Below are 13536 nucleotides of genomic sequence, written 5' to 3'. Positions count from 1 at the left end.
GTGAGGCCAGGACCCCCTCTTGCTGGTTCCTTGACCTCAAAAACAACCAGAATATGATGTTAATAATAATTGTGAATATTCAACAGATGGTACTAGAATGATTGAATGTCCTTGTACAATGAAAAAAAAAAAAAAAAGAACCCCAACCTATATTTTGCACCTAATAGCAAAATTTACTCCAAATGGACCAGAAAGATAAATGTAAAACTTAAAACTCTTTAAAATTTCTAGAAAATACTTGAGGAAATTTCTGTAAAAGATACTGAGCATAATTAGTTATTGTTGTAGTTAATGTGCCATTGGAAGGAACCCTGGTAACAACGTAGTGGATTATGAGCTGGGTGGCTAACCTCAAGGTCAGCGGTTCGAATCTACCAGTCGCTCCATGGGAGAAAGATGAGACTTTCTGCTCCAGTAAAGAGTTTACAGCCTCAGAAACCCTATGCAGGGTTGTTATGAATCAGAAGTGACTTCGTGACACACAACCACCACCATGTACCATTGGATCATTTCCGATTATAGTGACCCTGGGTAAAACAGAAAACACTGTCCAATCCTGGGTCACTCTCACAATTGTTATTATATTTTAGTCCATTTGGAAAATGCAAATTAAAACCATAATGAGATACCATTTCACCCCCATTAGAATTGCTAAAGAGACAGTGCACACCAAATGTTGGCAAGGATTTGGAGCAACTGGAACTCTCAAATTCTGCATGGTAGTAGTCACTTTGGAAAACAGTTTGGCATGTTCTTATAAAGTAACACATAAACTTACCATGTTGTTGTTGCTGTTAAGAGCTGTCATAGCAACCCTGTATAGGGTTTCCGAGGAGCGGCTGGTGAGCTTGAACCACAGACCTTGTGTTCAAACTGACTTTGCAGTCCAGCGCATTAACACACAGCACCACCCCAGGACGCCATACAACCCAGCAATCTCACTTCTAGATAGTTATCCAAGATAAATAAAAATGTTTAACCACAAAAATAAAGAAGTAGTTACAGTATGTGTTCACACGCACACAAATATGTTCACATAAAAGCTAGTACGTGAACGTTTTCAGTGGCCTTCTTCATAATCACCAATAACTGGAAACTTTAATGTCTGGTAATGGGTAAACAAGCTATGGTGCCTTCATACAATGAAACAGATTTAGAAATAAAAGGGAATGTGTGTGTCCGTACAGCAACACGCAAGAAGCTCAGGGGTGCTCTACAGATGAGAGAGAGAGACTCAAGGCTGTCTACTGTTCCAGCTATATGATATTCTGGAAAAGACAACAAAAAAGGACAAGTAATAGATACATAGTTACCAGGAGAGGGAAGGACAAGGGGGAGAGGATCCTAAAGGGGTTTTGGAACTGTTTCATTTTTTTGGTTTTGGCGGCATTACACAACTATATGTGTTTGCCAAAACTCCTCACACTAGGCACTAAAATGAACTTTATGTTAAAAAGTTCTGGTGGCACAGTGGGTAAGCGCTTGGCTGCTAATGGAACAGTTGCTGGTTTGAACCTAGCAGACACTCTGTTGAAGAAAGATGTGACTGTCAGCTTATGTAAAAATTAGGCTACAATCATTATCAAACTTATCAAAGCAGACTACAACATCTTTCTCCTGTGTAGTAGCTAGCGGGTTTGAACCACTGACTCACAGTGGAACGCTTAACCACTGTGCCACCAGGCCTTCTTCTGTAAAGACTTCTAACCTCCGGAACTGAGAGAATCAATTTCTGTTGTTTTAAGCAAAGATAACGGTTTGAGGACTAAGGTGTGTCTGATCCGAGCCCTGGTATTTTCAATAGCCTCAGATGCATGTGGAAATTAGACAATGAATAAGGAAGACTAGAAGAATTGATGCATTTGTGTTATAGTGTTGGAGAAGAATATTGAAAGTACCATGGAGTGCCAGGAGAATGAACAAATGTGTTGGACAAAGTACAGCCAAAATGCTCCTCAGAAACTTGGATGACGAGACTTCATTTCTCATACTTCACATATAGTCAGCAGGGACCAGTTCCTGAAGAAGGACATCGTGCTTGTTAAAGTGGAGGGTCAGCGAAAAAGAGGAAGATGCCCCAACAAGATGGATTGGCACAGTGGCAGCAGCAATGGGCCTCAACATAACAACCATTGTGAGTGTGGTGCAGGGCCGAACAATTCTTCATTCTGTTATTGAGGACTGCTCAGAACTGGAACCGACTCGACCACACCTAACAACAAGTCTGTGGTTATTTACCATAGCAATCCTAGGAAATGAATAGGGATCCCTGGATGGATCAAACGGTTCAACAGTGGGCTACTTGCTCAAAGAATTGTGTCAGAACCCAGGCAGAAGCACCTAGGAAGAAAGGCCTGGTGATTTGTTTCTGAAGGGTTACAGCCATGAAAGCCTTATGGAGGACAGTTCTGCTCTGAAACACATGAGGTTGCTATGAATCAGAATTCACTTTAGGGTAATTGGTTAGGAAATGGACATAGCAAACTAGTCATATTAAACGGCCTATCTAGATGCTGGTTTTTACTATGGTAAAGGCAATTTTTTCACTTTTTATTTTCCAGAATTATCCCCAAAGCACAAGAGAACAAGAAACAGAAGCAGAAAAATCTACATTTAGTGAAATAAGGCCACCCCTGTAGCCCCAAACCATAATATGAGCAGATAAAAGCGGAAAGCTGATGGGGGAGGGATAGGAATGAGCTTTGCAACATGGAGGAAAATTCGACTCAAGGGCTGGGAGGCACCAAGGAGAAGCAAGTCTGTTCTCCCCGGAGTCCAAAGAAGTTGCAGGATCGGGGCACTGTAGACAGTGGGGGATTTAAAACAGACTTGGGCTGTTTATGTGCTAGTGAGACCTTCAGGCCCACCCCAATCCTGCCCAGTCTTAGCAGACCACCCTGTTCAGGACTGAACTGTCTCCTCCCCTTCCACAAACAAAAAAAGTACACTGAAGCTGCAATCCTTTGTACCTCTGAGCATAATTTTATTTAGAAATAGGGTTTTTGAAGATGTATTGTTACTCCACTCAGCTTTTCAGAAATGTTAAATTGCAGTTTCATACTAATTTGCCTATGGCCATCCCACCCTGTATGTACCCCATCTTGTCTGATCTCAGAAGCTAAGAAGGGTCCGGCCTGGTTAGTACTGGGGTCCTGGTGTGGATCTGCAGAATAACGTGCTGGTCCGTAAGGCCAGTATGAATGGCAACAACATTTATTTACAAGGATCTCTATTTGCTGATTTTACAGAACAGATTAATGGGTGCGGTAACAATTGCCTTACTCTTTTTTTTTTTAAATTGAGAGAAGTTAACCTTTTTATAGAATACAGTTCAGTGGCATTTAGTACTGTTGATTATTTTTAAAGTCATCTGCTTGTTTTGATAACCTCCACCTCCACTAAATTTGTTAAGTCTCCTGTTAGTAACTCCATGTGTGTCAAAGTAGAACTGTGTTCCATAGGGTTTTGAAAGGCTGCTTTTTCTAAAGTAGGTTGCCAGATCTTTTTTCTGAAGCACTTCTGAGTGGACTTGAACCTCCAACTTTTTGGTTAGCAATTTAAGACCTTTTGCATAACCCGGGGACTCCTTCATTCTCCTACTTAGGTAGCTTTCTTATAAAAACTTCTTGTTGTGAAGTGCCGTCGAGTCGATTCTAGAAGGTTCTTTATTGTCAATCTGAACTACCCAGAGGCACCAGCAGATCCTGGTGATCTGCTTCCAAAAGGTGACAGCTTTGAAAACTCTAAGGAGCACAGTTCTAATCTGCAATATCAGGGTTGCCATGAGTCCAAATAACTTGCAGCAACCCATTTGGTTTTTGTTGGCTTTCTGACAGGCTATTTGTTGGCTTGCGTTCATCGCTGACTTTGGCTCTGTAATCCTTTGTGTTTGGGAATTCCTATTTTGCCTGATTGCTGATTTGATTACAAAGGAGTATTTCTTGTGATTTGGGGAGAGGAGATGGCTATCCTATGAGGTTGTGTCTTCTCTTCTGGGTCTGGGAGCTCCTTGTCTTTACTGGAGTGGTTAGCTACAGGGGTACTAGCCTGCCTGTCCACCATCTGGACACTTGCTATTGCTGCCCACTACTAAGGAGCTCTGGTAGCGTAGTGGTTACGAATCGGGCTGTGAACCTTAAGGTCAGCGGTTCGAAACTACCAGCCGCTCCGCGGGAGAAAGATGAGGCTTTCTACTCCCGTAAGGATTTACACCCTTGGAAACCCTGTACAGGGTCGCTATGGGTCGGACCCGACTCGATGGCACTTAACAACAACAACAACAACTCAGGAGATACAGCCAGAATGTTCCTTGGAAGCAAGGATGATGAGACTTCATCTCACTAACTTTGTCAACAAGAGGGACCCATCCCTGGAGAAAAACATCATGCTTGATAAAGTACAGAATCAGCAAAATGAAGACACCTCCAACAAGATGGATAGACACATTGGCTGCAACAGTGGGCTCAAACTTAGCAACAATTGTGAGGACAGCTCAGGACTGCGCAGTGTTTCATTCTGTTATCCATAGCATTGTTAGGTGTTGGAACAGACTTGAAGGCACCTAACAACAACAACTCATGGGTGAAGATGGAGGAGAGGGGACCCTCAGCCTAGAGGCTCAGCAAGTGTTTCCCACTTCCCTGAAAATGACCTCTCAGTCTCTCTTCTTCTCCTCCAGCTGTTGTGAGCTTGGTGCCTCGTCCTAAATGTCCCACCAGGGACAGATTACCCAATCATAGGTTTATGCTTGCTTACTACTAGTCTGTAATAAACACTTTCACATGGGTTTCTCCACGTCGTTTGTGGTGAAAAACATGTAAAACTGTCCACTACATATTAGTAAGTAAACACAAGCCGGTGCTTACCTTGCTGACTAGGTCTCTGGTCTCATCAGGGATTGTAAATGTGAAAAAAGGCCTTGATCTTGTAGGAAGGTGCTGGGGGGGAGGGGGGTTGGGAAAGAGGTAGACTCCAGCTGTATCTACAAGTAGAATCTTTGATGTGGTGAAAATGTGAAATTATCCACTACAGATTAGTAGGTTGTTGTTGTTGTTAAATGCCATCAAGTCAATTCCGACCCATAGCGACTCTGTATAGGGTTTCCAAGGAGCAGCTGGTGAGTTTGAACCACCGACCTTGCAGTTCAAATGGTTTTGCAGTCTGGTGCATTAACTCACAGCACCACACCAGGTAAGCACCCGTAAACCCATGCTTACTTGTTTACAGGTAACCAGGCACTGCCCCTTCAAGAGGTCCTTTATCAGATGAGGGTGGGGCTGGTACTCAACCCAGAGCCAAATCTGGAAGTAAAACTGCTCCAAACTCCAGACCAGCTGTGGATGATTCACTCAGGCTGTGCTGAGACTTTGGTGGGTGCTGTTTGCCTTTCTGGTAGCCCCCCTCCTAACCAGGCTGGTTTGGAACCCCTGAGACTTGGACAGCTTCCCTGAGTGTCAACCTGTAGATTGAACCGTATGAAATGTCCTGGGGTGGCATGGTAGGATAAGCACTGGACCACAAGGTCTATTTGAACTGCACGGTTGGTGGTTCCAACTCACCTGCTGCTCCTTGGAAACCCTATACAGTGTTGCTATGAGTTGGAACCAACTTCAATGGCACTTAACAATAACAGCAACATAGGTCAGTGTGGATTCCTGATGTGGCAATGTAGAATAATGACTGGGCTGCTAACTCCAAGGTTGATGGTTCAAACCTACCAGTTGCTCCTTGGAAAACTGTGTACAGGCCTACTATGGTTGCTATGAGTAGGAACCGACTCCAGGGCGCTTAATAAACAACACAGATAAAAAATGGTTAAGTGCTGACAATTTCCAAAATCCCTGTTGTTTTTTTGTTAAGGGCAGTCGAGTTGGTACTGACTCATAGCAACCCTGTAAAGGATTTCCGAGGAGTGGCTGGTGAGCTTGAACCGCCGACCTTGTAGTGCATTAACCCACAGCGCTGCACCAGTCCTTGGGTGGTACAAAAAGAGCTCTCGTGTCACTGTAGGATAAACGCTGCTCTGGTGGCGTAGTGGTTACGTACGAATCAGGCTGCGAACCTCATGGTCTGCAGTTCGAAACTACCAGCAGTTCTGTGGGAGAAAGATGAGGCTTTCTGCTCCAGTAAAGATTTACAGCCTATGGGGGGTTGCTGTGAGTTGGAATGGTTTTTTGTTTTTTGTTTTTTTTGGGTGGTGCAAATAATTAACATGCACAGCTATTTACAGAAAGGTTGAGTTCATCAGAGGTTCATTGGAAGAAAGCCTTGGTAATCTACTTTTTAAAAAATCAGCCACTGAAAACCCTGTGCAGCACAGCTCTACTCTAACACACGTGATTTGTCGTCATGAATCTACCGCAACTGGAATTAGCAATTTCTGGGTGCCTCTGGTCTGATGGAGCAATGGTGAATCACTAGGCTGCTAAGCAGTGCATTTGAACTTAAATTCCAAAGCACTTGGTTTGTGGAAGGTTCAGAACTACAGTGGGAGCCTTAGCTCCATTTTGAGTCTTGACATCAAGTTTAGATGCCATTTTCGTTTTTCATTACTTCCCCAATGCTTGCTGAGCAGCAACGCAGTCAAACCCACCAGCTGCTCTGCAGGGGAAAGATGAGGCTGGCTGCCTTTGTAAAGATTTATAGCTTCGGACGCCCTTTGGAGTCATTCTACTGTGTCTTATAAGGGTCACTATGCGTTGGGATCTATTTGACAACAGTGGCAGACCAAGTCCAGGGCAAGCCCAAGGAGGCACACTGTGTCCTCAGGAAGCATGTGATTGGAAGAAGACTAACTAGTATGCAGAAAGTTCTCACACAACGAACTAGGGACCCAGTCTGGGCATTTACTGAAAGTAGCGTCAGAAGCATGTTATCTCATTGAAGTCTAAAGCTGGGGTCCTGGGGGCTATGACTCAGGGCTGCATAATCATGATCCCTGTTGTTGTTGTTAAGTGCCATCGAGTCGGATCCCTAGGTCATCAAAATCCCAGAACCAGTCCTGTAACCTTGATAACTTGCAGTTGTGTACTTAGTGAATCATGGTCCTTTCCCCACTCCGTAGTCCCGAGTGCGACAGTGATGAATTCTCCTACCACTAAATCACGATCTTGTGATGATTTCCTTGGTCCTCGATTATACAGAACGAAAACCATGGCTGTGAGTCTCTGGAGTCCATAGATCTCACCACTATGTGCATGTTTATCTGGATGATTATGTGTGTTTCTCCTGTTTAAGGCTTAGTAAAAGGGTCTTTCTAGAACATGTTTGAATCTGGGTCTTTATCCCCTAGCCCAGCGGTTCATACCCACCCAGAATCTCCTTATAAGAAAGACCCAGAAACCTGCTTTTGTGAATATGACAGTCAAGAAAACCTTCTGGGGCCGTTCTACTGTCACCCGGGTCACTATGTGTTATAAATGGATTCGATAGCACCCGGGAACAACTAATATAGTTGCCTCATTCACTAACTCAGTTCCTTCTGCCTCGTGCACATTTACCATGCAATTCTGTGTGTCAGGAACCCTAAACCACTGTCTTCATTTGTCACAAGTCTCTGACGCAAACAGACAATTGTTGCTCATTTGACAGTGAAGAGAATTTCCCCTAGTGAAATTGTTTAGGAGCTGGTTCGTCTGCTAAACTTAAGATTTTGACCATACTCATGACAGTATTTTGAGCTGTAGCTAAAAGAGTTGGGATCTTGGATGTAGGCAGCTGGGTGAGAAATCAGAAAATGTTCTAACTTGGCAGAGACCGTTGTCACCTAGGCGGATATGATGGACACATCCCCTTACCATTCTGTGACTCAGTCTTCTCATCAGAGAAATGGGGGCAAGAACAACAGAGTTTAGAAAAACGAGGGAAGTTCCAGGCCCTGCAGCCAGAAGTAGGTCTGGGAGGAGAAGGAACCCCACCCTCATCCACCACGTGGAGCGCCCGCGGGTCTGCAGCAGGGCCGCAGGGTGATTCCCTTGGGGGCGCGAGATGGGGTGTGCCCGAGCTGGGGTCAACCGGCCGACACTGCTCGGAAGGGAAGCTCTGGTCACCGTGTTCCCCCGCCACCCTGGCAGCGCGGAGAAAGGGTGGTGAGGGCGGAGACTGAGAGGCGTGGATTTCAGATCCTTTTTTTTTTTTTTTTTTGTCTGCCTAGCTCTGGAAAGGATCTCTTGCGCCTTTAAGAGGCTAACTCCGGCAGCCGATTGGTCGAGGCGCGCCGTGACGTCACGCTGGGGCCGGCGCCGAGGCGCCCGTGGGCCCGACCCTCCCCCGCCGCGGAGCCAGCAAACAGTCGGCGCGCGGCCCGGGCCGGCTCCCCTCAACCTCTTTTGGCGCGTCGCCCCGAGTACGGGGGATGCCCCCGGCCGCGCCCCCCTCATGGCCGCCGACGTTTTCACGTGCTCCCCTCGCCGGCTGCGCGGCCGGGGTCGCCCGGTGTTGCCCAAGTCCCAAGTTCCCGAGGACGATGACGACTCGGATACAGACGAGCCGTCCTTGCTGCCAGCCTCAGGGGCGGCCACCGTGGCCCGGGCCCACGCGAGCGCCGCCCCGCCGCCGCCCCGGGCCGGACCCGGCCGCGACGAGCCTCCGCGCCGCCAGCAGATCATCCACAGCGGCCACTTCATGGTGTCGTCGCCGCATCGCGAGCACCCGCCCAAGAAAGGTTACGATTTCGACACGGTCAACAAGCAGACGTGCCAGACCTACAGCTTCGGCAAGACCAGCTCCTGCCACCTGTCCATCGACGCCTCACTCACCAAGCTCTTCGAGTGCATGACCCTGGCCTACAGGTAGGGCCTGCGACCCCGGCCGGCCACACCGTGCCAGGACCAAACGGCTAGGAGCCCGGGCCGCTAGGGACCCCCGGGCGTCGCGTGGGCGCCTTGGCTCCAGTCCCCTCTCCCCTGCCAGCCGAGCTTGTGGGGTCTTTCCGGCTCCTCGGTTCCCATTCGGGCATCCCCTGCCCCCGGGGCCACGGATTTGGGAAGTAGAAAGGGGTGGAGACAGGCCTGCCAACCCTTCCCCCAAACGCTCTGTGGGTCCCCAGTAATGTCAGGGAGGGGGCTCCACCACCTGTCAAATGGGAGTGAAGTCTTGGCCCGCTGCTGTTTCACGGAGGTGCAACGTTTGGAAGCCCACGTCTCCTCCTTTGTACTACGGGGATGACAGCGCGTCTGCCACATGGGGCTGACATGGGGGACTGCTTCTTCCGGTAGATGGGCACATCCTTCCTTTCTGAGCACCGTTGGCTGCTTTCCTGACTGCCCCCCTCTGCCCCATTTCCTAGTGGTGTGTGTGTGCGGGGCTTCCCCGGCTTGGGTGGGGGTCCTGGGGGCTTCCTCCGAAGCCTTCTGGAGCTATAGTCTGCCTTCCTGGCGGGTTGGAAGGGTCCCCAGTGACCGTGAAACAGTAAATGTGGATGATGTGGGTGGATCAGCTGCGGCTGCAGTCTCTTTTCTGGAAGTCACCCAAAAAACGTCTGGCCCTCCAGGGCTAAAATGGGTTCCTCCTCTCCCCACCTAAGCCCTGGGTGTCCATGCGGCCCTTGATCCCGGTAACTTTCTGTTGGGCACCTTTGCCTCCTGGGCAGCAGCTGCCACCGCAGTTTGGTGTGAGCAGCCTGCCCAAGTGCTGCTGGGGGTCTCCCTGGAGTGGCCAAATGGGCTTTGCCGGCAGCCCCACCACAGGCACCGTTTCCTGGGAGATTCCAGAAGAGTGGGATCGCCCTCTTCCCTTTACAATTTCCTGGGGAGTGCTGTAAGCCCCACATATGTCCAAGTGAAACATCCGGCATTACACTAGATACTTGGCTCTGGAGGGCATTTTCCCCTCTGGAATAACTGATTTGACAACTTGTTCTTTTGTTATGTTCCTGAAATGCACTGCCCCTTCCCCCCACCCTTCATTTCCTTTCTGGGAGGTTTCCCTCTCTGACAATTTGTTTGTCACATGGCTGTGGCTTATTACCCAGAGTTCAGCCTCCCACCCTTTTCATGGCATGCTGGTCAGGTGCTGGATCCACTCTGGTTCTCTGGTCTTGCCAGTTTGAGCTGGCACTGAGGGAGGATGCTCTGGATTTTAGTGAGAACAAACGATATTGAGGTGGTAGCTTTGCACCCCCTTGATTAAAAACAGTAACAACAAAAAACAAACCCACTGTGTGTGTCAGGTCGATTACTACTCACAGTGCCTCTGGAGGACAGTAGAGCTGCCCCACACAGTTCCAAGATTGTCATCTTTATGAAGCTGAAGGCCTCCTCTTTCTCCTCTGGAGTGGCTGGTGGGTTTGAACCACTGACCTTTCAGTTAGCATCCAAGCACATAACCACTGTGCCACCAGAGTTCCTGTTGCCCTGCTTACTCGGCCTGAAAATCAAACCCAGCCAGATTATAGCATACTCTGCCCTCTGAGAGGTGACAGCCAGAACTGTGTTTTATTAAAGAGAATAGAATCCTGGTCTTTATTTTTATACAAATTTCTGGTGTACAGAGAGAATGGATGATTGATTCACAAGAGGCCTGGAAGAGAAAGGCCTCCTCTAAGCTCTGCTAAAGGAAAAATAAACCTGTCTTCCCTTTTCCTTCCATTTGGATCATCTCAAGGCCTACTATTAAATAACACCGAAGAATTATACTAATGGCTCTTTTGTTTTCCCATTTCTTTAAGAAATATTTTGGCAGCTGGCCACTGCTCATAGAGCTTTCTGGATTGCAAAATGCTCCATTAGTTTGTTATAAGAGGCTTACCTTGCCTCTCCAGGCATCGGTGCTGTTATTTCTGGGGCCAGTGGGTACTGCCTGGTCATTTCTCCTGCAGATGCTGTTGTCTTTGTGAGGCTGGCGGGCCTGGCAGGTCCCTGAGTATAGTTGGCAGTGTGGTGCTTTGGTCCAGATTGACAGGAATAACTCAGAACCAGTTGTCTGGCACAGAAAGATGAGCAAGCAGAGAAGTGTGTTTGGGAACCTCAGCTGTAGAATTCAGAGGTGGCCTAACCTCCATGACTTTGAGCCTTCCCGTTTGAGTGTCCAGGCTTTTCTCCTCATTGGGTTAAGAGAAAGGCCAGCTGGGTCTCCGCCTCCACGTTTGTAGCCTAGGTTCTCTCTAACTTCTACTTCCTGTCTGTCCTTGGGCCACAGCACTTTAGCTGCCTAACTCCCCCTGGTACACTCTGTGCTTTTTTTGCTTTGGTTTCTTGTCAACTGCTGCTACCGCTACCTCCCAGCTATTTCCAGATGAGGTTCAACAGCTTTATGGGGAGGAACTAAGTATGGGGGAAGTTGTGGTCATTTTTTCCCATCCTATCCCATGAAGTTCACTAGTCTGTGCTCCTGAGAAGGTGCAGTCTTCAACTCCTGAAGGATCTTTGAGTGGGACCCACTTTGGGTGGGGGTGCTAGGGCATGTCAGTGTGCCCAGGAATCTGTGTCTGGGGGCTCTCTGTAGAAGAGATTCAAATGGCACTGTTGTGAAGATGAAGAAGTTGCCTTTCCCCGAAGCAAAACGTTGGGGTAGATGACAGGCAAAAAACACCCGTGACTTAACTTTTCTGGGCCTTCCTGTCTGCCCCTGTAAAATGAGGAGGTTCTACTCTATCCTCTGGCGTCCATTGCAACCCAGTGATCCCATGTGACACGGTAGAAATGTCCCACGAGATTTTCAGTTTCTTTTAGAAATTTGCCCACAGGGTTTTCCTGGCTATAGTGAAGAAGTCCTTTTCCTGAGTGGGTTTGAATCTTCAACCTTTCGCTTAACCATTTGTGTCACCAGGACTCCTTTCAGATGTGACTATTGCTGTGTGTTGCCAAGTTGATTCCAGCTCAGAGTGACCCTCTAGGACAGTGTAGAACTGTCTCTGAGGTCTCCTAGGCTGTCATCTTCAAGGGAGCAGATTGCCAGATTGTTCTCCCACAGAGTCACTCTTTTGGGTAGCAGCCATGCGCTTAACCATTGCATCACCAGGGCTCCTTGTGAATGTGAGTAGTGCCCAGCACGTGTGCAGGAGGGACCCATCCATGGAGAAGAACATGATTCTTGGTAAATTCAAAGAGAAGAAAAAGAGACGGACTGACAGTGGCAGCGGCGGCGGCTCCAACGTAACCACGGTTGTGAGAGTGGCCCAGCACTGGGTTGTGTTGTGTGTTTTTTGTGTGTATAGGATTTTTATGAGTCAGAACCTGCTTGATGGTATTAACAATAGCAAGAGATTTAATGGGCTAAATACAGCAAGTTGGTTTTGAGAGAATTTCAGTTCTACACCCTTAATTCAGCTGACATTTAATTGACTGGGGTCTTTTGGTGTGCCTTTCATCTGAAAGTGTGCCTGCTTGAGAACTCCTAAATAGAAGCATTTTGGGCTGGGCCCGCATGCTTGTTGCACCTCCACAATGGCGCTGTGTGCTGGAAAACATAGTTCATGGTGTGCACCCTCTTCACATCTTAAAGGATGTCACACATGTAAACCACCCACACAGATAAAGAACACAGCTAGTGTAGAGCTCTTTGTGGTTCGCTTCCTTTGTAATAACTTCTCAAGGATGCCTTGGTTGGGAGTGTCTGAGGGCACATCTTTGTATATATTTAGAAATAGGCAGTAGCTTTCTGGAAAGTGGGTTTTTGCTTCAGTTGCCATTTGAGGAGACTTTTTTACTAGGACCTGTAAGATAGCCTTGGTGGAGAAGTTTTCAAGATGTAGCTCTGTATAGCAGTCCTGTCGGTGGCCCGAGGTGGGAACCTGTGCTGAGGACTAGCAAGGCCGGAAGGGTTCGAGGAATCTGAATGGCAGGCAATGCTGACTAGGTGTCAAGGTAGAGCATCCACACAAATCCCTGAGGGCAGTTTTTCTTGTGCTTTTTTTTTTTTCTTTCAGTCTTTAATCTTTGAATCTTTAGCCCTTTTACAGCACAACCTCTTTTTATTGCACTTCTCAGACGAAGCATTTTTTACAAATTGAACGTTTGTTGCAACCTGATGTTGAGCAAGTCTACCGGTGCCATTTTTTTTTCCAAATAGCCTGTGCTTTCTTCCTGTCTCTGTGTCCCATTTTGGTCATTCTCACACGATTTCAAACTTTTTCTTCATTCTCTTGCATACTTCATAGACTACTGTCTAGTGTCAACATAATTGTGTATTCATTGGGAAACCAAATTCTGTGACTGGCTTTATTGTGATAGTAGCTTAATTGTGGTGGTCTGGAACCAAATCTACAAATCTCTGAGGCATAACTTGATGGATAATGTGCACTGAGGTGGGGAGTGGCTATGGAGATGAAACAGTCTTTGTCTCTGAGGAACACACAAACTTGGAACAGGGGACAGATAACAGATGATTATAGAGTAGTTAGTAAGGGTAGTGATTAAAATGTCAACCAGGATATAGATAGATAGATATAGACATATTTCTCTCTCTCTCTCTCTCTCTATATATATATACATATACATACATACATACATATATATATATATATATATATATGAGCTCTGGTAGCGTAGTGGTTACGAATTGGGCTGCGCACTGCAAGGTCAGCAGTTCGAAACTACC

General features: G+C 47.2%; 1 protein-coding gene across 1 annotated transcript in view; it reads left to right on the top strand.

The window, feature by feature from the left end:
• The first annotated feature begins 8376 nt into the window (after positions 1 to 8376).
• Positions 8377 to 13536, top strand: part of MLXIP (MLX interacting protein) — a 99823-nt gene continuing 94663 nt past the window's right edge. Inside the window, exon 1 of the mRNA XM_006865391.1 lies at positions 8377 to 8789. Coding sequence (XP_006865453.1) covers positions 8377 to 8789 — 413 coding nt within the window. The remainder of the gene's footprint in view (positions 8790 to 13536) is intronic.

Source organism: Chrysochloris asiatica, unplaced genomic scaffold, assembly GCF_000296735.1.
Source record: "Chrysochloris asiatica unplaced genomic scaffold, ChrAsi1.0 scaffold00078, whole genome shotgun sequence".
Taxonomy (NCBI): domain Eukaryota; kingdom Metazoa; phylum Chordata; class Mammalia; order Afrosoricida; family Chrysochloridae; genus Chrysochloris; species Chrysochloris asiatica.
The sequence above is the reverse complement of the archived record's forward strand: the minus strand, read 5'-3'. Positions and strand labels throughout refer to the sequence as shown.